The sequence below is a fragment of the Gavia stellata genome, chromosome Z, assembly GCF_030936135.1.
Source record: "Gavia stellata isolate bGavSte3 chromosome Z, bGavSte3.hap2, whole genome shotgun sequence".
In the NCBI taxonomy this organism is placed as follows: domain Eukaryota; kingdom Metazoa; phylum Chordata; class Aves; order Gaviiformes; family Gaviidae; genus Gavia; species Gavia stellata.
Genome location: NC_082637.1, coordinates 31009289 through 31034862, shown reverse-complemented (window position 1 = coordinate 31034862; position 25574 = coordinate 31009289). Strand labels below are relative to the sequence as shown.

At 42.0% G+C, this 25574-nt stretch overlaps 1 protein-coding gene across 1 annotated transcript in view; it reads left to right on the top strand.

The window, feature by feature from the left end:
• Positions 1-2222: 2222 nt before the first annotated feature.
• The window catches only part of LOC104253465 (histone-arginine methyltransferase CARM1), a 79549-nt gene continuing 56197 nt past the window's right edge, over positions 2223-25574 (top strand). Inside the window, exons 1-3 of the mRNA XM_059833509.1 lie at positions 2223-2391; positions 14627-14779; positions 22973-23098. Of these exons, the coding sequence (XP_059689492.1) occupies positions 2223-2391; positions 14627-14779; positions 22973-23098 (448 nt within the window). The remainder of the gene's footprint in view (positions 2392-14626; positions 14780-22972; positions 23099-25574) is intronic.

The following is a 25574-nucleotide window of genomic DNA, read 5'->3' as shown; positions in this document are numbered from 1 at the left end:
AGAAATTCTCTCATCCTCCTTCCCCCCATGCCCCCCCCAAAAAAACCAAAACAAACCACCACATATATTTGGTTCAGGAAGCAACCTTGCTACTACATCACAGTCACTGTGCAGCCGAAAACTAATGTAGTGAAGCCACAGCCATGTAGCTGTTCAATGGTTTAGTGGTGGTGCGACACTAAAAAGGAAGCAAGGCTGCAAGTTGAGAGCGAGGTGGTAAAAGCAGCAATGACTATTGCCTGAAATGGACAGGCCTCTTCTGTGGGACACTGTTTACTCCTTATGGGTGTGAGAAGTAGTAATGCTACTGAGGACCAGGTGGTCAGTGGCACACCTCTACTGAGGTGAGGTGGTAATCCAGTAAAGATACTGATACTAAAAACAATACTCTTCTATCTCCTTGCACATGTGAAAAAAAATTACACCTGCAAACTATCCTTGCCACCTTCTTTTTCAGAGCATTGTGGACAAGAGCAATATCCTTCCTGTTGCTTTGAGTGTGTCAGCAGGTTCTCACATCCAGGAGAGGCGGAATCTATCAGCATGACACTTTCCTGCTTATCCACTGGACTTCTACAACTCTTAGTCTGGCATTTGCCCTATATCTCAGCTACCCATAGATATTTTCTTCTGGACTCAACAAACGTAGTATTGCCTTACTTGTACTTACTCAACCTTTCGCTGCAAAGATGAATTTGACAGCCCAGAAATCCCCATTCTTTGGCCTCGCAGTTAGGTAAGTGGCTGTGGAGTTGGCTTTGGGTATAAGCAATCCAGCTGAGTGCCAAAGCACTTACTGTGTGCAGTAAGCTATGCACAAACACCTGATGGCATGTTGAAACTGCCTTATTCCTCCTTCATACAAGGGTAAATAACATCAAATTCCTTCACAGAAGAATCAAGAGGTAATACCTCATTTTTGTTCCCACAAAGGGTAGTTAAATCCAGGCAGAGAACTATGCTATTGCAGCGATAGAATTGTGTTGTCTTTATACACAAACCATCCTGGTCATTAACGCAAACATAGGTTCAGCAACACGCATGCTGCTTCAGTACATTTTGTGGCTTAAGCAGCTCAGAGGAACAAGTCTCTGTGTAGCTGGGAGATCTCTTTGTACAGCAAGACAGTCCTTTTAACACAGTTGGGGTGGGTACATTCACATCCTTTCCAGCCAGCTAGACAGGACAGTCCAAGTCACCGTTTGCATCCAGAGAACGTTACTGACATACACATTACAGTAACAGCTGGAAACTCAATGAGCTGAGGCCCATTTAAACTTTATACAGTACTTTCAAACTCAGAACACTTCTCAAATATTCATTAATTAACCTTCGACACAGAGGCATACAAACAAAAGTAACCGGCGGGGTTTGTTTTTTAACTTCTACCGGGACAGGGACCAAAAAAAAAAAAAAAAAAAAAAAAAAACAAAAAACCCAAAAAAACCAACCCCAACAAAAACCAGCCAAACCACCAGGCAAAACTATAGCAAAATAGCGACACCTACTGCTTAATGTTACAGTTACACGCTTACGCTCTTCGAAAATGAGGCAGAGAGGGAAACACCAGGGAGGGAAAAGCCAAATTATCTGGCGTTTAGTGAACGGCCTCCTTACATCACTGCTACAGACTTCTAGTCCCGATGCCAACACGAGAGCTGCCCGTAAAGACACGCGCACGGCCTTTCCCCACCAGCTGTGTCAGGGCCCCGGGCCCTCCGCCAGCCGCCGCAAGCGGTGAGCAGGGGCCGCCGCCCGCCCGAGCGGGCGGCGGCGGGAGGGAGGGAGGGTGTCACGGTGTCACCGCCTCCCCGCCACGCGTGCCCCGCTGCCTTCCCAGCGCGGCAGCGACGGGGACGCTGGGGGACTCCCTGTGCACGCCCGGTAGCGGGGCTGCGCCACGGCCACGACGGCGGCCAAGGAGACGCCGCTGCGGCCGGAAGGTGTCGCTGCCCGCCAGCGCCGCCCGCCCCGCTTAACGTGCCCGGGCGCGGTTAAGTAGCGGAGGAGCTCTTTGGAGGCGGGGGTGAGGTCGCGGTGCAGATGCCCTGGGAGGCGTCTGAGCCGCGGGATTGCTCTGTCGGCAAGGCCTCCTCAGTGGGTCTCCCTCGGCTGCCGCCGCCCTCCCCGGGCTGGCTGGAGGAGGCGGGAGCGGCAGCAGCGCCGCCGGAGCCCGACTCGTCGGGCGGCAGTCGCTGCTGGCAGAGGGGGGCGGCGGGATCATGGCCGCTCCGTCTCCGCACACACAGCAGCTGCTGCGGTGCAGCGTGAAGCTGCTCCTCGCCAGGGAGGAGCTGCCGGCGGGGCTGCAGCTCGCCAGCCCCTGCCAGAAAGCCCTGCAGCTGGAGGTGCAGTCGGGAGAGGAGGACGCGGACGTGACTGTGACAGACGGTTAAGTACCGAGCCCCGCCGCGCCGCTGCTGGCTGCCCCCTCTCAGCTTCCTCCTCGCGGGGGGACACCGCCTTGGCCGCCCAGGGCGGCCTGGCCTCCGCTTTCCCCCTCCGCCGGGAAGCGGCTGGCCTTGGAGGGGGCCGGGCACTTCTTCTCGTTAACATCTCGGAGGGGGACGAGGCCCCCAGGCTGTCAGCGCCGAAAGTAAACCCGGCGCGGTGCGGGGGGCTGTCGCCCTCTTCCCTCAGCGCCGCCGGCGCCCTCGTGACCAGGTGCCGATAGCGGCCGGGCGGCGTGTCCCGGTAATGGCCGGGGTGCGGCGTGGCCGCTGTGCCAACTGGGGGCGGCGTGGCCGAGTCTCTTCCGGTGTGGGTCGGTGGGGGGGTCGGCACCTGCCCCGGTGGGCGCCGGGCTCGGCAGCGCCAGCCCTGGCCCCGGCGGGGTCAGCTGAGCACTTGGAGCAGGTGGCTGTTGTAGGTGTTTTCCTCGGGCTGGCCGGGCTTTGGGGGGGACGTGGGAATGAAACAGTGACAAACTCATGGTGAGGAGCCAGCTTGAACTCCAGAAGAGTGTCACGCACGCAGTTAGCGGGAACTGGTGTCGCCTGCACGGCTCTGCAAAGTGCTGCCCCGTGTACAGCTCTCCCTGCCGTTACAAGCTTACTGCCTCTTGGCAGTAAGAAGTTGCTTTATCGGGGAAAGGTACAAACTGGCACGTCAGGGTCGTTTTTCCTCTCTGTTTTGGGCGTTGTTGAGTTCGTAACTTTACCCAGGGATGGTCAGAAGAGGTCTTTCCCCTTTATCTGAAGGACAAGGTCTTGATTTCTTCCTGCGGAACCAAATGGAAGAGACAACAGAACTGGAAAGGAAGGAGGTAGAGAAGCCATTCTGTAGTTGTATGAACATAACTACCTTTATTTTTCTTCTGCTGCTGCCAGTTGGGCAGCTGTGCTGAGAGGGCAGCAGAGCACAGCAGTGTCTCGGGATGCACTGTGCTGCTGGAAAAATCCAAACTGGTCCAGAAGGGCAGCACTTAGCGCTGAAGTAATTCTGTCTGGCTCTGCTACTTGTACATGTGCTGTCTTAAGATGCACTGGTGGTGTCTCCATGCACACGGTTTACTGACTTTCTCAAAAGCAATCATTCTTTTGGATTTCTGTCATTACAGGGTAGTAACAGAGCTGACTTTCTAAAATAAAACAAACTTCTTGAATCTGGGTGTCAAGAAGACTGGGAAAAAACCTGAAAGTGCTGTGTGTATAGAAAGTAATTATAAATGCTCTCAGTGATGTGGGTGAATATGAGACCAATCCTGAGTAGGTCTAGACCCACAATACCTGTTGTGGCTTTGATTTTTTTCAAAAGTGATCTCAGTAACTTCTGAAAGGATTTCTGGAATAGGTGGATTACAGTTGTGTTTGTTTTTCGGCTAGCAGTGTAAATAAATCAGTTCATATGCCAGTTGATACTGGATATTTGCTTGTGGTATCAGTCATTTAACATGTTATTTAAGAAAGTGTGAATGACAAAAACTGACCACTAATCACAGCTAAGATGTGCTTCTGTCTTGCATTGTATTAATTTGAAGACTGGTCTGTAGCTACTGTTCTCTCAGTCTTTCATTTCATACATGTTCATTCTTGCATGCATGTGAATGAAAGACCTGCTGGAACCAGAGTGAAATTCAGTTACCAGGGTTTGTTTTTTTTTTAATAGGAAGGGCTCACATGGGACACAACTGAAAACTTTGAAGGTATAGAGGGTATATATATATTTATTTTTTTTTAATGCCCAACAACATGAGTATAGTTTACAAAAGACTTCTTTGATAAGTTTTGGATGAGGGTGCATCAGTGGGCATCAGTGTATTCTTGTTGCTAAGAGAGGGAAACTTTGCAAACCTGTGTTGATGTGCAAGCTGTCTTCTTTCATCTTTTTCCTTTCATATGAAGATGTTCAAGCTGTGCCCTGTCAGACCCTATGCGTAACAAATCTTTTTAGTGGTATCTGGGAGTTCAGAAACTAGATGCTTGAATACTTTATGTACTAGGTGAGAAACAAACAGCTAGTTGATATAGCCTATTATTAGTACTGCCAATGTAGTATGTTTTTCTAGCTTTAATATCTGCTCATTAGAATTATCTTATTGTTAGTTATGTTGTCTCACCTAGGATGGACAATTTTGCTGTGAAAAGAAAAACTGTTTTCTTACAAGTCTTGAACAGAATTGATCATACTGTGGTGCCTGTTGTTGTTGTTGTTAAGATACAGGTTATTTAAGCAATAAAAGAAATTGGCATAATTTGAAGTGTTGACTTTTTTTTCCTCTCCATACTTAACATTGAAGTGATGAAAATTGTTTTCTTTTCAAACTTTCTACCTGAATACATCTCCCAAAGCTGTGTATTGGGCATGTTTGGAGAAAATAATTTGGTTGTAGTTACTGTGAAGTGGAGTTGCTGTTTCTTTTCTGATTATTTATAAAACAAAACAAACAAAAAACCCCCAGTTCTAGTTTAGGATACAGTTTACTTTCTTCACCAGTAAGGGAATATTTGTCAGGAAATATTTTTGTGGAGAACAAAGCATGCACTTTTTATGCGTATTTTGAAGTGATAAAATACCCCTGGTCAAAGTGTCTGGTCAAAAATCACTCTGACTGCAGATCTGTGATTAGACTGTCCATCAGGACTGCATTCTTACCCTTGCGATAGCAGTCAGTCTATCTGTAGTTTTTATACTTCACCTATCACTGCTGAATTAGTACAGTAAGTGAAAGCCCCAAGGAAAGTCTGTTGTATTGTACCACATTTTTACATCATTACTTATATTTGTCTAAGATTTTTAACATCTTCCTTAAGAGTTGCCAAAAGTTCCAACTTTTGAACTCTAGGAGAAATGATTCCCAATTTCTGACTGAGTTATTAATAATGTTACATTTTTTGTTTAAAGACGTCACCTACTCTTCAGGAGGTAGTTCTGTGCCCCCAGAAACAAGTAGAAAATTGGTATTGACTTCAGATATACTGATCATGTCCCAGCAGAACGTCATGTCCCTGTGGCGGAAGAGAAACTGCAGACAAGCTGGATGGGCAGTAGGGAGCATTGACTCTCACAGGATATGATAGCTGTAGAGAACCCCTGCTGCCTTTTGTCTTAATAAGTACTGGTATTATAGGCCATATATTTAGCTTTTTTAAAATTACATAGAAGGGAAAGTATGCAGCATTGTTGGACTCAAGGAGAGTGTATTCTATTTGTGCTCCAGAACAAGGGTGCTAATTAAAACTTTACAGCTTGGAAAAATTCATCACTGCTAGTCCAGTTCCACAAACTCAGTGGTAACAAAACATTAATGGTAGTGAGCTTCAGACACTATTGAGCTGGACTCGGTACAAACCATTAACCACAAGAGATAAACTCTACATTCTTTTACTTGGCCCTTGCTTAGTTCCCCCCCATGCAGTACCTTGCAATCGAATATATTGCATAATTTTTTTCCTATCCCATACTGCGACCAGCTTTAACTCCTAAAACATTAGGAGATTAAAAAAGTAAAATAAATCACTTACTAGCTGAAATTCAAAAGTATTAGGTTTGAGTATGTTGGAAAATGTATTAATAGTATGAATGCTTGTGTTCTAAGACTGTACATTCACATGCATTGCACAGATAGCACGAGCATCAGCAGCCTCGGTGTGCTGGTAAAAAGCAATCACTGCCAATAGTTCTAAACAGCAGAACTAGTGTGATTCACCATTTCTTTTTCCATTCTGAAAATCTTCATTTTCCTAGTGGAGAAAAATCATTTACTAGAGGAAGTTTGAGCAGACAGCATAGTTAATATTTTATACATATAACTGATGTAACCTCTGATATGCAGATGACATGGTGGCTTTTAGTTGCCCTTTCCCACTTCCTTCTACATCTTTAGGGCAGCACAAAGGATTTCTGGGGGGTATAAACAAAGCAGTTACAATTTCTTTTTTATTTTATTCTAAGGGGAGATTGCAGGTCAGACAACTCTTGAAGCAGAATACTTTGTGTGAAGGAATAGTTATGTAGTTGAAGGAGGTATGATTAGAAAGACTAATCCTGAAACTTTCTGTTAACTGTTTCATATCATAGTACTAAGTATTCCAGTGGTTAGTTGAGTAGATAAATTCTTAAACTTACATTTCACAAGGATCTTCTTTTATTATAGCTCAAGTGCTAGATTTTTTTCTTCCGTGTAGAACTTTTGCAATATGTAAGTAGTTTACTAATCAGTCATGGCCCTTCTTTTACCTTGGAATAGTAAGCAAGTAAAGCAAGAACTGTGAGTTTTGCAGTAGGAGCATGCCTCCCCTTTATTGTTTGGCAATTAGCATTAATTTTTTTTATATTTGTATCAATATAGATGTGTAAATACATATACACACATATGTGTGTTTATATGGCTAGGTAGATTAATATATATAGAGATAACAAATAAAAGACTGAATCAGGAAGTTCAATAACTAGCCTGAAAGAAACTACAGTGTATACTGGATAGCTTGGTTTGGTTTTGGTGGCGATGGTTTAGGGGGTTTGTTGGTTGGTTGGTTGGTTTTGCTTCTGCTTTCTTGTATCCTATCTAACTTTCCTTGTGCTCTTACACTGTATCATCACATTGTCTGTACTGTGTAACCAATGTGCTGTGGCTATGAATGCACGTATGGGATTTGAGAGACCTGGATTCAGTTCTGTGTTCTCCCATAAAGTGTCTGCACCAATAATACAGCTAATCCTTCTGTAAAATGTGGTGATACCACTTCTTGACCCATCAGCCATATGATAAAACCAAACATTTTAAAGTTGTGAGGTGCCTGAAGCTGTGATGAGACCATCTGTAGATGGGTTGAAGTAGCTTTATAGTGGCTGGTGCTGGTACTGGAAACATTAGAGCTGAGTTCACAGTAAATAGTGTTGCCTATAATGCCTTATGCTGAGAAGGCACTGTATATTCAACGACCCTGACATCTGCTGGAAAAGTAGCATGGTGAGCTGTAGGCAATCCAGGAGACTCCTGGAGTGCATTGAGGATACCTTCTTAAGCCAGGTAATAGACAGCCCTACCAGAGGGGATGCATTATTGGACCTGTTGGTCACCAATGCAAGTGAGTTAATCAGTGACATCAAGATTGGAGGCAGCCTGGGCTGCAGTGATCATGCGCTGGTGGAGTTCACAGTCCTGAGGATATGGGTCAGGCAAAGAGTAAAGTCAGGACCCTGAATTTTAGGAAAGCAAACTTGGCAGCTGTGCAAGGAGTTAGTCCATAGGACCCTCTGGGAAACTGCCCTCAGGGACAAGGGAGCAGAAAAGAGCTGGCAGATCTTTAAGGACGCTTTCCATAGAGTGCAAGAGCTCTTGATCCCCAGGTGTAAGAAATCAGGAAAGGAAGGCAAGAGATGGGCATGGATGAGTCCAGACCTGCTCGTCAAACTAAAGGGCAAGAAGGAAATGCACAGGCAGTGGAAGCAGGGACAGGTATCCTGAGAAGAGTATAGGGACTCTGCCCGGTTGTGTACAGATGGGGTCAGGAAGGCCAAGGTGCGGCTGGAGCTGAACTTGGCCAGGGATTCAAAGAATAATAAGAAGGGCTTCTATAGGTATGTCTGCCAGAAAAGGAAGGTCTAAGAAAGCGTACACCACAACCCCACACCCCCCCAAAGAATGTGACTGACAAACTGGTAACAACGGACGTGGAGAAGGCTGAGGTACGCAACAACTTTTTTGCCTCAGTCTTCACTGGCAACCTGCCCTCCCACACCTCTTGTGACCCATCCACTCGAGGCAGGGACTGGGGGAGCAAAGTCCCTCCCAGTGTAAGAGAAGGTAAGATTCAAGACCACCGGAGGAACCTGAACATGCCTGAGTCTATGGGACCCAACGAGATGCATCCCAGGGTCCTGAGGGAATTGGCCGATGTAGTTGCCAAGCCACTCTCCATGATATTTGAAAAGTCATGGCAGTCAGGTGAAGTCCCTGGTGACTGGAAAAAGGGAAACATTGCACCCATTTTTAAAAAGGGTAGAAAGGAGGACCCTAGGAACTACCAACCTATCAGCCTCACCTCTGTGCCTGGGAAGATCATGGAACAGATCCTCCTAGAAGCTCTGTTAAGGCACGTGGAGGACAGGGAGGTGATTCGAGACAGCCAGCATGGCTTCACCAAGGGCAAGTCTTGCCTGACCAACCTAGTGGCCTTCTATGATGGAGTGACTACGTCAGTGGACAAGGGAAGAGCTACAGATGTCAGCTCTCTGGATTTCTGTAAGGCCTTTGACATGGTCCCACACAATATCCTTCTCTCTAAACTGGAGAGATACGGATCCAATGGATGGACCATGCGGTGGATAAGGAATTGGCTGGATGGTTGCGTCCAGAGCGTAGTGGTCAATGGCTCAATGTCCGGATGGAGACCAGTGACAAATGGTGTCCCTCTTGGGACCAGTACTGTTTGATACCTTCATCAGTGACATAGTGGGATCAAGTGCACCCTCAGCAAATTTGCAGACAACACCAAGCTGAATGGTGCGGCTGACATGCCTGAGGGATGGGATGCCATTCAGAGGGACCTGGACAAGGTCGAGAAGTGGGCCCATGTACAAGGCCAAGTGCATGGTCCTGCACCGGGGTCGGGGTAACCCCTGTGTGGTGGGTTCACCCTGGCTGGATGCCAGGTGCCCACCAAAGTGGCTCCATCACTCCTCCTCCTCAGCTGGACAGGGGAGAGAAAATATAATGGGTCATGGATCGAGATAAGGATAGGAAGAGGTTGTTCACCAAGTACTGTCATGGGCAAAACAGACTTGACTTGGGGAAAAATGAATTTAATTCGTTACCAATCAAATGGGAGTAGGGTAATGAGAAATAAAAAACCAAATCTTAAAAGACCTTCCCCCCACCCCTCCCTTCTTCCCAGGCTTGACTTTACTCCCAAATTCTCTACCTCTTCCCCCAGCAGTGGCACAGGAGGGTGGGGAATGAGGGTTGCAGTCAGTTCATCACACATTGTCTCTGCCACTTCTTCCTCCTCAAGGGGAGGACTCCTCACAGTCTTCGCCTGCTCCAGCATGGGATCCCTCCCACGGGAAACAGGCCTCCACGAACTTCTCAAACATGAGTCCTTCCCACAGGCTGGAGTTCTTCATGAACTGCTCCAGTCTGGGTCCTTTCCATTGGGTGCAGTCCTTCCAGAACAGACTGCTCCAGTGTGGGTTCCCCACCGGGTCACAAGTCCTGCCAGCAAACCTGCTCCAGCATGGGCTCCTCTCTCTCCACAGGGTCACAGGTCCTGCCAGGAGCCTGCTCCAGCGTGGGCTTCCAACAGTCACAGCGCCTTCGGGCACTTCTACCTGCTCTGGTGTGGGGTCCTCCATGGGCTGCAGGTGGATAATCTGCTCCACCATTAACCACCATGGGCTGCAAGGAGACAACCTGCCTCACTATGGTCTTCACCATGGTTCTTCACCTCAGCCTGCAGGGCAATCTCTGCTCCAGCACCTGGAGCACCTCCTCCCCCGTCTTCTTCACAGACCTTGGTGTCTGCCGAGTTGTTTCTCTCACGTATTCTCACTCTTTTCTTTGGCTGCAGTTGCACAGGTTTTTTTCACCCTTCTTAAATACGTCATCACAGAGACACTACCACCATCGTTGATTGGCTCAGCCTTGGCCAGCTGTGGGTCTGTCTTGGAGCCGGCTGGCATTGGCTCTGTTGGACATGGGGGAAGCTTCTAGCAGCTTCTAACAGAAGCCACCCCTGCAGCCCCCCTGCTACCAAAACCTTGCCACACAAACCCAGTACACCGTGGTATTAATACAGGCTGGGGATGAAGGGATTGAGAGCAGTCCTGCAGAGAAGGACTTGGTGGTACTGGTGAGTGAAAAGCTGGACATGAGCTGGCAATGTATGCTTGCAGCCCAGAAAGCCAACCGTATCTTGGGCTGCATCAAAAGAACCGTGGCCAGCAGGTCAAGGGAGGTGACTCTGCCCCTCTACTCCACTCTGGTGAGACCCCACTTGGAATACTGAGTCCGGCTCTGGAGTCCTCAGTACAGGAAGGACATGGAACTGTTGGAGCAGGTCCAGAGGAGGGCCACAAAAATGATCAGAGGGATGGAACACCTCTCCTATGAGGAAAGGCTGAGAGAGTTGGGGTTGTTCAGCCTGGAAAAGAGAGTGCTCCAGGGACACCTTGTTGCGGCCTTTCAATACTTAAAGGGGGCTTAGACGAAAGATGGGGACAGACTTTTTAGTAGGGCCTGTTGCAATAGGACAAGGGGTAATGGTTTTAAACTGAAGGAGTGTAGATTCAGACTAGATATAAGGAAGACTTTTTTTATGATGAGGGTGGTGAAACACTGGAACAGGTTGCCCAAAGAAGTAGTAGATGCCCCATCCCTGGAAACATTCAAGGTCAGGTTGGACGGGGCTCTGAGCAACCTGATCTAGTTGAAGATGTCCCTGCTCATTGCAGTGCGGGATTGGACTAGATGACCTGTAAAGATCCCTTCCATCCCTTCCAACCCAAACCATTCCATGATTTGCCTGAGCTTATTCTCCTTTCCCTGTGTTTGTCCTCTGAATGAATGAGAGAAGAATGAAAGAAGAATCATCTTTGGTTTTTAGATCACAAAGCTAGGGAAGAGGACACTACCAGAAAGTTTTTTAAATCTAGGAGTCAGCCAGTAAGTGTCACAGTAAATATTTAGATTGAGTTTAGGATATGCTTTTTAATTGAAGGAGAATAAAGTACTGCCCTCTGAAATAGATGTACTTTTCTGTGTTTGTTTTGGGGGAGAGAAGGGAGATTATTCAGGTCTGAAGGGGCATGGGATTATTTCAATGAATTACCTAATTGCATGTGCAGAGGAAATGAGTGGGCAGATGCCAAGAGAGTTTTATTTAAAGGCCACTGATATTAATGAAACAGTTCTTACTGACTTAAAGGGAGCCTGGATCAGCTCCTGCCTGTTCCTTTTCTCCAACCAACAAGGGATCAGTGTATTGTAAAGGCAACAAAGTAGCAACTGAAAACTTGGATCACAAGATGTTTTCATAGCTGGCAAAAGTTGTAGTCTGCAATGCATTTAGTGCAGTGGACTTGTACTTCTGTCTCTTGTACCCCAAAAGCCACTGCTGTTTTGTTTGGTGTACTACAGATGACTGAATTAGCTTTTTAATACATGGAAGGCTTTCTATGTAGTAGTAGTGCCATAGTCCTACTTGCACAGATGCTTGTACATGTTTGTGTTGGCATAGTGACAGTCCCATTGCTAACTCTTTTGGGTTTATGATCTTTTCCTGTTCTATCTTGAATTTTCTGTGGTGAATTTTAATTTATTTAATCTGCAGGGGAAGCTGAAGCTGTGTGTAAATATATTTGGATCTTGAGGTAAGAAAATATAAACATAAATTTTTTCTCCTTTCAATAATCTTACATGCTATCTATAAATTAATCAAGGTCTCTGCATCTGAAAGTGTAATTGAAAATCTTGCATCTGTTTATGTTTACCTCTGTAATTTTGAGTGAGTCAGGCACAAATCCTTATCCTGCAAAAATATGTACTAGTAATTTTACCTCTGATTTGTTGCCATTGACTTCAGTTGGCAGTATTCGTGGAGGTAGCAAGGATGGCATTACATCTGCATGTGTCCGTAGAATCAGGTTCTTTTTATCCAGAAAACAAATTGCAACTATTTAATAATAGACATCTGGAAAGCAAACCACCTGCACTGAGGTCATGGTGGCCTGATCATTTCAGTGCCAGCTGCTTGTATGCTAGGTTCTTCTGGCAGCTAAAGTGTATGTGCTAGAGGGAGGCTTTCCATTCATTTCACACTGTCACACATACGGAATGTTCCAAATATGCCCTGGACCCTACAGTGGCTTCCAAAACTGTAGCAGAAATGCTGTATTAGAAACTTAGTTTTCCTAAAGGCAGGTCTGCTTACTTGATTTCCAAAGTAGCACGATATAAAATGAGTGCAAGGCAGGGTTGGTGCAGATGGAGTGGTAACAGGCTCAAAACACATGCAGGGAATATTTAATGGAAAGATGTTCCAATTTTTTTGTCCAAATCTAGAATTCTTCAATCTTCATTATTAGTTACTATATTCTGGTTTTAATTCTTTGGCATTCTACCATGCATAGTGGCTGTGCGTTTCTGACTAGAAAGGAAGTAAGACTTTGTTGTCTGGTTAAATGTTTGCTAAATAATATGTTCAAAACATTTGTGAAGCAAAAAAAGCATTCCTGAAGTGGGAAAACTACTTCAAATATATCAGGTATAATTAAAATATAATATATATAATAAAGTAATAAAATAAGATGTTTCTGCTGTTTTAGAAGCAGCAGAAGGAGATGGCTGAAAATAACAGGCTACGTGGCTAACCATAGGGTACGGAGGTAAAGGCAGTAAAAATTAGTGATGACTGACAATTTGTCTGCATCTATTGCTTCTTTCTTCCCTGCTCCCTGTCACCACTGCTTAAAAAGATAAAATACACCCACTAATTCTTTAAAAAATACTGCTGCTGAGTATATTGGGCTTTTCAATGCAGAGGATATTGTGCTTTTCAATCCCTTTTTTGGTTGTAATTTAAATACAAATGGTCAAAAGTCATATATCATCGCAACTTTTCCTTGATAGTTTTCTGGTAGCTTATTCTTTTTAAGTCTTGTTTATGTAAAACTATAGTTAAAATCTAATGATGGTCTCAGAAATGTGTGGACATAAAATTAGGAAAAATAAGGTAAAAGTAAATATATATTGTAGTTAGAAAAGAAAAGGAGTCGCAAAGTGAGAATACAAGTGTGGCCGCCTCTTTTCTGCAAATCTGGTAACTTTACACCAGGCCCTTCCCGTCCAAGCTGCTTTTGTATAATGAAGGAGATGCACTGACTCATTAAATGTCAAGCTGAGTAGACACCAGCAGTGTAAAATCAATTTACAACTAGTGGTATGAGGTATTATGAAATGCTATTCTTGATTTTCTTACTCTAAGTCCTTTAAAAGTACAAGGAAGTAGTTTATACATTGCCATTGTATTCTTTGTATCCTATCTCACTTGAAAGCCCAGTGCTTTATTGATGGAGTATCTGTAAGCTGCCGTGATTTACAACAGTAGTCCAAGATTAATACTTGCTGATTTGAAGTTAATGAAAGTGTGCCTGTTTATTGTAGAGAAGAAACTCTTTAATACTTTTAGAGATACTAGTGTATAATTGAGAAATAAATTTCTCAGACTCAAAACACTTCTAGTTTAATATCTATCTAAATAAATATTCTTTTTTTAAAGTATCTGATTTCTCTAAAGATTGCTGTAGTATGATTAAAGTAGATCTCCTATTCTGTGCCTCAAATCACAGTCCCATGGTGGTTATTTTAGAATATTTGCTTGAGCTCTGACTGCCTTACAAACTACATCCAAGACAGTCAGGATACCAAGACGGCAGTTGTCCTAAATCATCACCATTGTGAATCCATGTCACAGAGGTTCTTTACACCTTCTGGGTGCCAGTTTTAGTCATGTATGAGGCTTTAAATGGTGCAGTATACTTAGAGGAGTAGCACTAGTGAGATTACAGGAAGAGGTGGGTGTTTGGATGAGGTGGCTTGCGTTATCAGAAAAATATTAGAGCCCATGATTCTGAATATCAACTTGTACTCCTGTCTCAAGTTTTTTTTTATAAACTGAGTTATGCTTTTGAAACTTGGATGTGTCAGTTACACCAGTAATTAGAACAGGAGACTTGTTCTAGTCTCTTGTTATTGCAACATGGCACTTAATCTTCTGGAGGCTGATGGAATAAATAGGACTACTCTTTCAAAATTGGCACTAATTGTTCTGTACCACAGTATTCTTTTTACACTGCTTGTGATTGGTGACTCTTGAGCTGCTTGTGATTACATGTTTTATTCATTAAGCTGCATGACTGCAGATAAAGGCAGAACCCTGTTTTGAGTTTGACAGACCAGCACCCTGACAGGTGCACAGTAAAAAACAGCTATGCCTTCAAAGGTCAGATTACAGATTAACTCAAAACTGTGTTGCCTGTAGGTAACTTCCAGATTTGACTCAGTGTCTTTGGAAGATGTCTTTTGCTGTCTGAGTGTACCAGCTTTGGTTAACTCTTACTGAGGGATGCTTACATTGCACTTTGTTGTGTTGGGTAAACATTCTTTGTTGTTTTTGGTGTTTTAAAGGGTGTCATGAATCAGCTGAAGAAGCTGAAGAAAAGGCCGGTGTGATACAGGTAATTAGTAAGCAGGCGCATTTGAAGTCCACTATTCGTGGGGCTGTATTTCTTTCATTTTGTATTTGCGTCAATGGCAAGAGACGAGTTGATCTTGAAAGATGTGAATTGCTTGGAAATTCGTTTTTGGCATTAGCCTTCTGCATGCAGTAGGTGCTGATCTGTTTTCAAAATGGGATACGGGGGTAGGGAACAAAAAAACCTGACTGAAAGGCATATAGGAGTAGATAACTGCGTCAGGTTATCTTTGTTCTAAAGCTGATTAGCAGTAATTATTAAATTAATGTAAACAACTTCTTCCTCTTAATCACAAAGGCCAGGCAAATCTTAAAGGAAAAATATTTTGTCATGCGGGACAGGACGAGGAGAACTGGTAAGGAAACACCAGCAACTGTTAAATCTTACATTCCATGGAAGAGTTCTTACATTTATGAAGAGTCATTCTGTGAGGCGAATGCCTTTTCTGGTGATGAAATGTTTTAGCTAAATAACAGTTAGTTTCAAGAAGTGTGTACCTGGGAAGTACTTAAAAACCACTTAGATGGTTTTTAAATAGTTCTCAATACATCTTAATTGGAGAAAGAGCAGTACAAAAGTAAATATTTAGTGCTTAATTCTGTAGAAGGCATCTATCGGTAGGTACAGGTATCTGCAAGGTAGATTTATTTTCCAAATAAACAGCCACTGCTTAGATGTATTCCCAGCAAGAGGATAAGGGGTTTTCATTTCAGTTATCATTGAGCACTGAGCTGTTAAAGTGAAATTTTGCAGAGCTTGTTCCTTTGTTTTCTTTTTACCTGGGTTCATCCAAGCCCCTCTCCCCATTTCCAGGCTTTGGCATATTTCTTTTCAGACTCTTAATCCCAGGGCTTTCTGCCAAGGAAAACCTTACCAATTTTGAAGAGGAGCAAAGGAGGGAGACTTTGGTACTTCTAAAAATATTACTTCTAACTCTTTTTTTTATTATAAGTATGCTGAATAAGGAAAAGATTTAAAATAATCAGTTGTTATTTTTCTGTCTAGAAATCATTTAGCAAGTATTTATTTTAGAGGAATATATTTAATCAGATCAGTTTACTACACTAATGATTCGACTTGTTTGTTGTTTGTGAAGTAGATAATGCTATGAAATACGTAGTTCCTCTTGAAATTTGCATTTATTAATTCCTTTTTTTTAATTGATTGTGATTGTGGGGTTTTTCTCTCCCCTTTTGCAAGAAAATGGTGCTTGTTTGTTACCTAACAGGGCAGCTGTTTATTCTGAGCTTGAAAGAATCTAGGCCTCCATGTAGTAACACACCTGTGCTTAAATTACACAGAATTCAGGCTTGTATTCCTCATTGAGGTTGCAGCCAGTTCATATGCATAAAACTGACAACACTTTTATTCTGTTGTCATCAAAACAGTATCTTAGTACTTTTTATCTACAGTGATACTGATGTTAAAGCTCTGAACAAGTGAAGTATTAAGGTAATATAATGGCTAACTGGGCAAGGCTCCGAGGCATAAATCTCAGAAGACCTTTTCTTTCTCCTTACTTGCTTTACGTGAAAGGGTAACTTTTTTAGACATTTTGAGTGTGGTTGTTCTTGATACAGATAAAGGAGGCAGAACACTTTTTCTCTCTTTTTATTAGAAGAGCAGGTATAGTGCAATACTTGTATTTTAAACTGCCTGCTGACTAGCCACACTGTGCCACACTACCATGTTACTACACTACAGCCACTGTGTACAATCACCTAACAACATCAGGAAAAGTTATGGAGAGAAGAATTAGTTTCAAGTGAGTATGTAAGATTATCAAATGAATCTTTGTTCCTCTTTCTTCCTAATTTAATGTCCTTTTATTCCCGAGCCTTTATTGCATTTACTCACTATGTTTCATAAATTTAAGAAATTAGTTGTAAGTTGTATGGAACATTCTTTCAGCTGTTGCAATTTGGTTTAAATAAGCATATGTCTGAGTCTTGAAGGATTTTTGCTGTTGAAATAATAGTAGTCTAAGACAAATTCCGTAGTGTGTTTTTTTTCTCCTGTTGTGAACCCAATAACTTTTTAAACTTTTAAGCTTTTAATCAGGAGCATAGTATTTCAAAGATTATACAGTAAATGCGATAAATCACACATAGAAGAGGAGTTTCTTTCTGTGTAGAGGAGAGAAGGAGCTTCGCACACTTTTGTGAGAAAAGATGATATAATAATGCTGTCTATCTCTGATTTACCGTATCATTGTTGAGCTTGCTTGGACACCTAGATGCGTCATATTTGTTTGCCACCATGAAGTCTAGGCTGATAAGAAGAGAGATGCCTGGGAAGGGGAGAATGCCACTGGAATGGAGAAAACTCTTGTAATTAACATCAGACCTAATAAAAACTTCTTACACCCTTGTGCCTTGCTACACTATTTTCTCTTGCTGTAAACAAAGTGGGAAGATTTTGAGTGAAAACATGTCATTCTAGCACCAGGGCTCCTGCAGCTAGGCAATCTCCAAGGCAGTGTTCACACAGCCTCCTTGCTTGGGCTTCCTCTCTGCTTCCGTGATGCGCCTGGCCCAGTGGAGGACGGCATCCCACCTGGTGCTAAGTCACACAGTGGTGCATGATGGCATTGAACAACTTAAAATGAAAAAGGCATAAAAACTAAAAATGACTCTGTATTTAAGACAAATAAAGTGAGAGGGAAAAGCAAAGAGAATTCAACTCTCTTAAGGCTGGGTGGGAGTAACAGGCTCTGTCCAGGGAATTCCTTCCAGTTCCTTGGAGCACTGTTTAGGATTTGAGAGTCCTGCTTATGTTGCCTTTAAACCATGTAAGTTTTGTGTGTCCTTTAAAAGCAAAAGCCATGCTGTTCTGAAATGCTGAGTTTCCCCCCGAAGCTTAACTTAAAGTTACTGTGCCATTCTGTAGATGTTCCAGTAGGTGGGAAGTGAGGGGGTTTCTTCAACGGTTTTGTTTCTCCTGTTTACGGTAAAATTATAAACCCTTTTACAAACTGGGTTTTTATGCAGTGAAGTGTGTCCTAAGAGTATCCTGAAATGTATCCTAATGAGAGAGTGAACATAGGGCCTATAGGGGAAGTAGGCCTCATTTTTTCAGTGGTGCATAGACTGTGCTCCACCCGAAATGGATGTGAAATTATTTTAAAAGTCAGGCTGAGGAAATTGAGGTTATCATGGAGAATTTCTGGTATCTGCGAGTAGAAAAGCAGTGCTATCAGCAATGGCCTTGTCCACCTCAGTGCAATAACAACCTACTAGTCCTAGTAAAGTCTTGTGTAGTCGTTGACTGTTGCAGCTGTGCAGTGAGCTGTCATATTCAGTGCGATGCAAAAGCAACAAATTGAAGTGGTATTGATTCTGTGTACTGAGTTTGAAGTGTGTTATTTTCTTTTTCCATTTTAACTGAGGGAGAAAAAAAAAAAGTAATGCCCTCACCTTCCAGTACTTCTGCAGGGTATGACACTGGCTGCCGTCTCTATTGCCTTGAGTCCTGATACAGAGTCTGGTGCTTTTCTGTCTTTTGTTCTTGTTCTGAAATAACACAGCATTATGCTGCTTGTCTGTCAAGGTGAAGAAAGACCTGTACAGATCTGTACATGACAAATACATTTTTACTGATGCTGTTGTACTACCTGGTTTACAGACTGGCAGGAGGAAACATTCCAGCATCTGGATGTTTGCCCTCTGTTCCCTACAGGTCAGAAAATACGTGGGCAACATCCACAGGAGCTCCCATGAACATGTAGAATATTCTAAGTTTAGCATACAATTGATTTCACTATACTTAGGGCTTAACTATGATATATTAATTGTAATTGGCAACTGATAACATGGCAGAAGACATGATGAGCGAGAGACTTTGGAACAAACTGTTCATTGAGTTGATTCCAAAATGGCCGTTAGCTCAGTCAGTGTAAATGTGTGTTGTAGGAATATTTAAGTGACAGCTGGAAGTGAAAATTTCTGAGTGCCATATTCCATTCTCTTAACATGCACCCAAAATTGGAGTAATACATCTTTTTTTTTTGCCTAATACTGCTATGACTAGTACTTCAAAATTAATCAGTGTTAAAAGTACAGATGTATTTTTGTAACTACTTTGAGACATGCTTAGCTTTGAACTTTAGACCAATACCATTGTAGTCTTTCCGCAACACAGTCACTTATTAGTCAGGATTGGACTCTCCCTATCTGGTTACACTCCCGTTGCTGTATTTGAGAAAAATGTAAATGTTTATACCAAAATTTGGTCTGGAAAAATAATATTTTAAGTAACTTTTTGACAAAATGTTTGCTACGTGATAGTTGCTGAATTACAACTCACAGGAAAAAAAAAACCACGGGTAATTCTTAACTGAAGGCCCAGTCTTTCAAATGAAAAAATAGCCTTCAAAAGTTGTAAGGAAAAATGAGCTCTTCCCATGACACCTCTAAGGGGAATGGGCTGCCGTAAGTGCGCAGCAGCTCCATGTTAAAGTACAGCACAAGAAGGACATGGACATGGACCTGTTAGAGTGGGTCCAGAGGACGGTCACAAAAATGATCAGAGGGATGGAACACCTCTCCTATGAGGAAAGGCTGAGAGAGTTGGGGTTGTTCAGCCTGGAGAAGAGAAAGCTCTGGGCAGACCTTATTGCGGCCTTTCAGTACTTAAAGGGGGCTTAGAGAAAGATGGGGACAGATTTTTTAGTAGGGCCTGTTGTGATAGGATGAGGGGTAATGGTTTTAAACTGAAAAAGGGTGGATTTAGATTAGATATAAGGAATAAATTCTTTACTATGAGGGTGGTGAAACACTGGAACAGGTTGCCCAGAGAAGTTGTAGCTACCACATGCCTGGAAGTATTCAAGGTCCAGTTGGACAGGGCTTTGAGCAACCTGGCCTAGTGGAATAATATCCCTTCCCATGGCAGGGGAGTTGGAGCTAGATGACCTTTAAAGGTCCCTTCCAACCCAAAGCATTCTGTGATACTTTGGAATGGTATATTTATTGTTCAGAGTAGCTGATAACTGGCTGCACAAGCCTAGTTACATTCATCAATCTACACTGAAAGTAAGATGGAAGTAAGACAGGATTACAGGAGGGTGGTTGTCAGCAGAAGTTTCTGGCAAGGGTGCCCTGTGATTACTGTACAGTAATCACCCTCTGTGTGAACAAACTCCTAAATGTGATGATTGACCGCTTTGGTAGTGGTAATGAGATGCTCTGGAGGCATGTATTTTTATCCAGAAGAGGGTAGGTTGTATGATTAAAAATATGTTTTCTAATGCCTAATAGGTTATGCAATATGGACACCCACTGCATCTGTTGTGTTTCCAATATTAGATTCTGAGGAAACTAGCACTTTTGGGGGGGATAAAAGTTTATTTCTTAGCTATACATTTTTAAGGATCTTACAGTAAGTGGATTGGTTTTCCAGAAGTGTTTTGTGTGTGAGAAAGGAGCTCTCACTGTGTGCAGGACTCATGCTGCATAACTTTAGAAAAATGGCTTTGGGACTTTCTGCAGGAGACTCTTTTACCATTCTTTGAGAAAGTTTAGGGTCCTGAACATACAGACTCAGAATCAGTAAAGCAAGTGATCTTAAAGTAAACTGATGTAGATACAGTGTAAATACCTTTCTCTTGCGATGAAGTTGTGATTTGTTAGTTCTGATTTGAAGTTGGATTTGATTCAGAGATCTTTTTGTGGTTGAAGTACAGGATCAGCAGACACTGGATCTATACTTTGTCCTGTTGCAGAATTTGGGGGGGGGGGATGAGGGAGGGGGGCGGGCCAGGAGGGTTTCAGGCTCTCTTCATGGTACAATATCACCTAATGTAATGAATGCAGAGGAGCACCATGAGACTTCGTTCACACATTATTATAAAGCCTGTTGAGAGGCTGTCTTGGCTAGCATCTCTAAATAAAACAAATTATTCCATGAATGGCAGAACTAATGAAGGTTTTACTTCAACTGATTTGTTTACATCTATCCTAGTGTCTTCCTCATCCTTTCCCACTGTTACTTCACAGCTTCCTCCTTCTCTCTGTCCCAACCTTTTCTGTGATTGCTTAAAGTTACTCCACTGCTATGCATGATTATGAATCTTCCATCTCCTGTTCATGTACAACCAGCAGTGGTTGACGCGAGTTGACTCGTGCATGAGCTGAGAAGAAAACATAGCTATTAAGCATGTCTCATCATTTCCTTCAGCAAGAATGGCACACTGTGCCTCTCATGTTTATTCAGTCACCCTTTTTATGCAGCTTGCAGGAACACCATGGTTTTGGCAAGTCAGCCAAGTTTGATTTTAATCAGATGAAGAGTTCAAAAATTAGGAGCCATGGGATTGCCAGTCAGCACAGCTGCATAAACCATGCTTCTCCAGAAATGGGACTGGAATAGGGCCTGTCTAGGAAAGCCAGGTGTCAGTCTATTTAAGGAAATGCTGCTGTATTCTTTCAGAAATGCCACACATACTATCTGAGTTTCGTACTTCTAAAATCTTTCTTTGATTATTGGTTAAACAGAGTATCCATTGGTCAGTAAATTTAAGTGAAAAGACAATTTCTATCTTTTCCCCCCTGCCCCTCGGGGTATGGCTGACCTTTCAGCCTCTTGTGTTCTTGTTTGTGAATGGATTTTTTGCAAACTTCAGTTATTTACGTTTGCTGTGTTTGAATTTTGACGGAGTCACTTCAGGCTATGTCCACTAAGTCTGTTTTACTTAGACAAAAAACTTCGTAGACATTTTCTATTTACTGTTAGTATGTATCATGTGAAATGCTAGCCATATGCTTGGTTTTCTTCTGAGCAGCTATTCTTGATTTTTGTAAAGCTTTTTGTAGTGTTCTGCATGAAAGGTGCTGTATGCAGTAGACCGTGACATAGTTAGGAGAAGAGGTGTCTGCTTGATCTCTAGACTTGGAAACCTTGATTTTCTTTGAGAGAAATTGTTCAGAAACATTTGTGCCCTTGAACACTAGGTAGTCAAAGCTGCAAAAGTGGTGACGGGTTTATTATCTGTTGTTTGAATATTAGTTATTATGAGGACTTTTTTTAAAAAAAAAAAGTACCAAGGGTTCTTTTTTTTGTTTCTGAATGAAATGCAGGTTTTTTTTCTATTTCATTTTCTTAAATTCTTTCTTAAACCCTGCTAAGACAACCTGTATGATTCCACAGATTTTGAAATTACATAGATTCATGGCACATTTCTTATGAATCCATTTCAGTTGTAAGGTTGTATCTATATGCACGACAGCATAGTAGGAAGAAGCAAAAAGAGAGTCCTTGTAGTAAATGCTGGTAAAATCTGTTTCACATGTTGAATAAACATAAAAACTTATGGAAAGGAACTAATTTTTCTCACCAACAGAGAAGGTGCTGTATGTGACCTGTTCCCATAGGCTTAATAGAGAATAATTTTTTAAATTTTTTTTTTAGTGCTGACTTTTGGAACAAGGGTAAAGGAAATGTCCTTGGGACCCTCCTGTTTGTATTGTAAATAAAATAAAATATACACCAGGACATGTAATTCGTGGTCTGGCGTCTTATTTCAAGGAGCTGCACTGAAGAATAGAATGTTACTGCCTTATGTTTGGGGCCACTCTACCACTGTCCTGAGTATGAACAATGCATATTGTAGTTTATTAATTTCACCTTTGTTTATGAATTGCAATCTTTTGGCTTACCCTCAGCTCTCTTAGAAAATAGTTGTTTGGGGTTTTTTTTAAAGATAATGTAGTAGCAGAAGCTCTTCTTATGTCTGAGTTCAAAACAAGTCCATATCTGTTTAGTGTGCTTCTGCTTTAATAGGGTGATAGACCCTCTGCTTTAGCTACACCCCTGTCTCACATTCTCCTACTGGCCACCTCAGTAAAGAGCCTGGCTCCATCTTCTCAAAAACCTCCACATGGTGTTAGGTCCCCCCAAAGCCATCTCCAGGCTGAATAAACATCCCATTTCGGGCCTCCAGTACCAAAAAAAAAAAAAAAAAAAAAAAAAAAGCATTGATACAATCATAGAATCACAGAATGGTTTGGGTTGGAAGGGACCTTAAAGATCATCTAGTTCCAACTCCCCTGCCATGGGCACAGGACAACTTCAAGAAACTATGGATGATAAGTGAGATGGAAACTGTAGGTCACTGGAAAATTGGCTTAAGAAACAACATGTTAGAGAAAGCGTATATTCACCAAGCTGTGTACTTCAGATACATGCTTATGTACATTGTTAATCAGAAGAGACTTCTAGCTCTTTATATGGTTTTGGTTTTAACTGCTAAAAGTTTTCTAAAGTATTTTTTTCCCTTCAGCTGATGGAGTCTGTGTGTTTAAATGCTTGGTTAACAGAGACACTGAATACTGTCGTGTGGCAAAACAATCTATGTTAATTACGCTGGGATACAACAGTGCCTTGCTCCAGTTCCAGTCACAAGCTGGTAAGTACATCTTGCATTTGTGAGTATCTTCTCCTTCCTGCCATGCCACTGTATTGGTAAAGTTCGCTTTAAAATATGTGGTCTTCTACATCTGTTCCATGTTGGCTATTTAAATATTTTGTTATGATGATTTGTGCAACTTCATTTGCCTCTAACCCACTCCAGTTGCCTTTTGTAGAGTATGGGCCATTCACATAGAGGACATAACATTTTTGCATAACAACTGCAGTTTAATTTTCTGAAGAAAGCAAATGCAGATAACACATTCATATGACTTAACTTCATAAACTCTAATAAATGTAATGTTTTGTATGGGCAATCTGCCACTTGCTGCTCCCCATTCAGAAATTGTCTTGTAGGTCTGTTTGTCTGTATAGTTAATTGAGGTAGTTTAACATGTGCCTGCAGTTCTTAGGATAGATATTTTGTGTGTAGTGATGCTGCTTACTCTGTTGTAGAAACATGACTGTATTTTAGTAGAATGTAGAGATCTGTATTTTTATACTTCCACCTGACTTGTGTTTTTGTAAATCCAACAGCTGAGACTTTATAATGTGTGCTATCCTCATGTCCTCATATTGGCTTTTGGAAAAGCATTCTTAGTTTTTATGCAAGGAAATTCAGAAGGTTGCCTATTTATTCTGGGTAGTGTGCCATGGCCACAACTGATTTTGAAATTGTGTAACTATAGGGTAACATACAGCTTCGTCTTTAGCAATAACCAGGAGTTCTTACATAGCAGCCTAGGTGATTTCCAGGAGGCCATTGTACTTATTTCCATTTTATATTGTGTGGAAACTGAGGCACAGAACAATTAGATTTGATTTTTGGCAGCTTACTTAAAGACACATACGTGTTTCAAAGCATCAAGGGCTGAGAATTTGGCTGTAGATGGGTTTGTTTGTGCAATGAGTTGCGCAATGAGTCCTGTGTCATGTAGACACAATACATGAACCTTTGAGTCCCACTCTGCTAGAAAATATAGTTTTTAGACTAACTTGATTTTTTCAGTTGGGTGCCAAATCTTGGTGGCCTTTGAAGTCCTACCTGGTTACAGCCTTTCACCTGTATCCATCAAGAAAAACTACTCACGTTTTCAACCTCTTACCTTACTAAAGCAATATGAATGTGAGCTGAGAATGACTGCAAGTGTCTGTTGTTTTTTTAAGGTATGTATCTGAGTGTTACAGTTCAGTATTGTACTTCCATTAAGTTATTTCTCTTGAGACTGCAATACAATACTGTCTCTCACAGAGACCCACATCATAACTGAAGCGATAATTGAGATAAGGTTGTTTAGCAATTTATTAGCTCACTGCTGAGATAATTAATACCTAATAATTAAGGAGTCAGGCAAGTTTTTCAGTACTTTTTGGTCTGCAATCTCTACCATGTCTTGCCTACATAGGAAGGTTCAGATTCCGAAAGGCACCAACAGTTTGGGATCCCAAGGCAAAAGAAGTTTCTCTTAGTGCTCTTCCCCACTTTACAAACAAGTATTAGAAAAAAATCCCACTAATTCCTGTACAGTTTGGTATTTTTCCTGAGAGGAATGTCTTGAAGATTAAGTGATAAATTCTGTCCTCTCTTTAGCTATATTCCTTGGTGTTTTGTGTTTAGTTTCTTTATATACCTACATATTGTGAGATAAGAACAGAATAGCTAAGTCTCTTAATTTATTACTTCTGATGGCTTGTTAACACGACAAAATTGTTTTCTATATTTTTTCCATCTTTAAAACTCAGGGGAAAATAAATTAAAATGGCCTGTTAGTCCATGTAACAACTCATTGATAAAATGACAGGAATGTAATAGATTGGTCAAAGCAGAGTCTGTTCAGATTAAACAGACAAACCTGTTGATATCAAATGGAATGTGTTGGGTACTACGTTAAGCTGAAAGTTACTTGTAGGATATTATTTCCCCATGAGATAGGAATAGTTTGCTGGTACCTTCTGCTACATGTTGAGTATATCAAGTAGCACCTAGTCTTCAGAAAGTTATGTTTTTACAAAGAAGTTAGGGCTATAGAGCAGAAGCTAACCTTTTGTTGTCTGCTGTGTACAAGTGTAGGTGTTACTCTCAGTTTTATGTATTTGCAAATGTTTATGTGTGTGTATAATAAATAAATATAATGCTGTTATTAAAAAATGGACTGAAAACTCCTTTTTCATACATTAAAAGTGCTAGTTATGAAAATGCATTGTAAAAGTCTGAGTTTTTTTAAGTCCTCTGTTTTTTAGGAAGGTAGAGGAAGATGATGAGTGAGGAATGAGGGGAGAGGGAAATTCATGCCCTGCTTGTGCCCACACAGAGAATTGCTGTTCTGGTTCCAGCATTTAGACAGTCGTAAATCACAGACTGTATCTTTCATTTCCTGCTGAACATGTGTTAAACATCTGAGTAGCATCAAGCAGGCAATAAAAATGAAAGTTAGTAGCCTACAGGCTTTTCTTTCAAAAACAAAGATCATTTA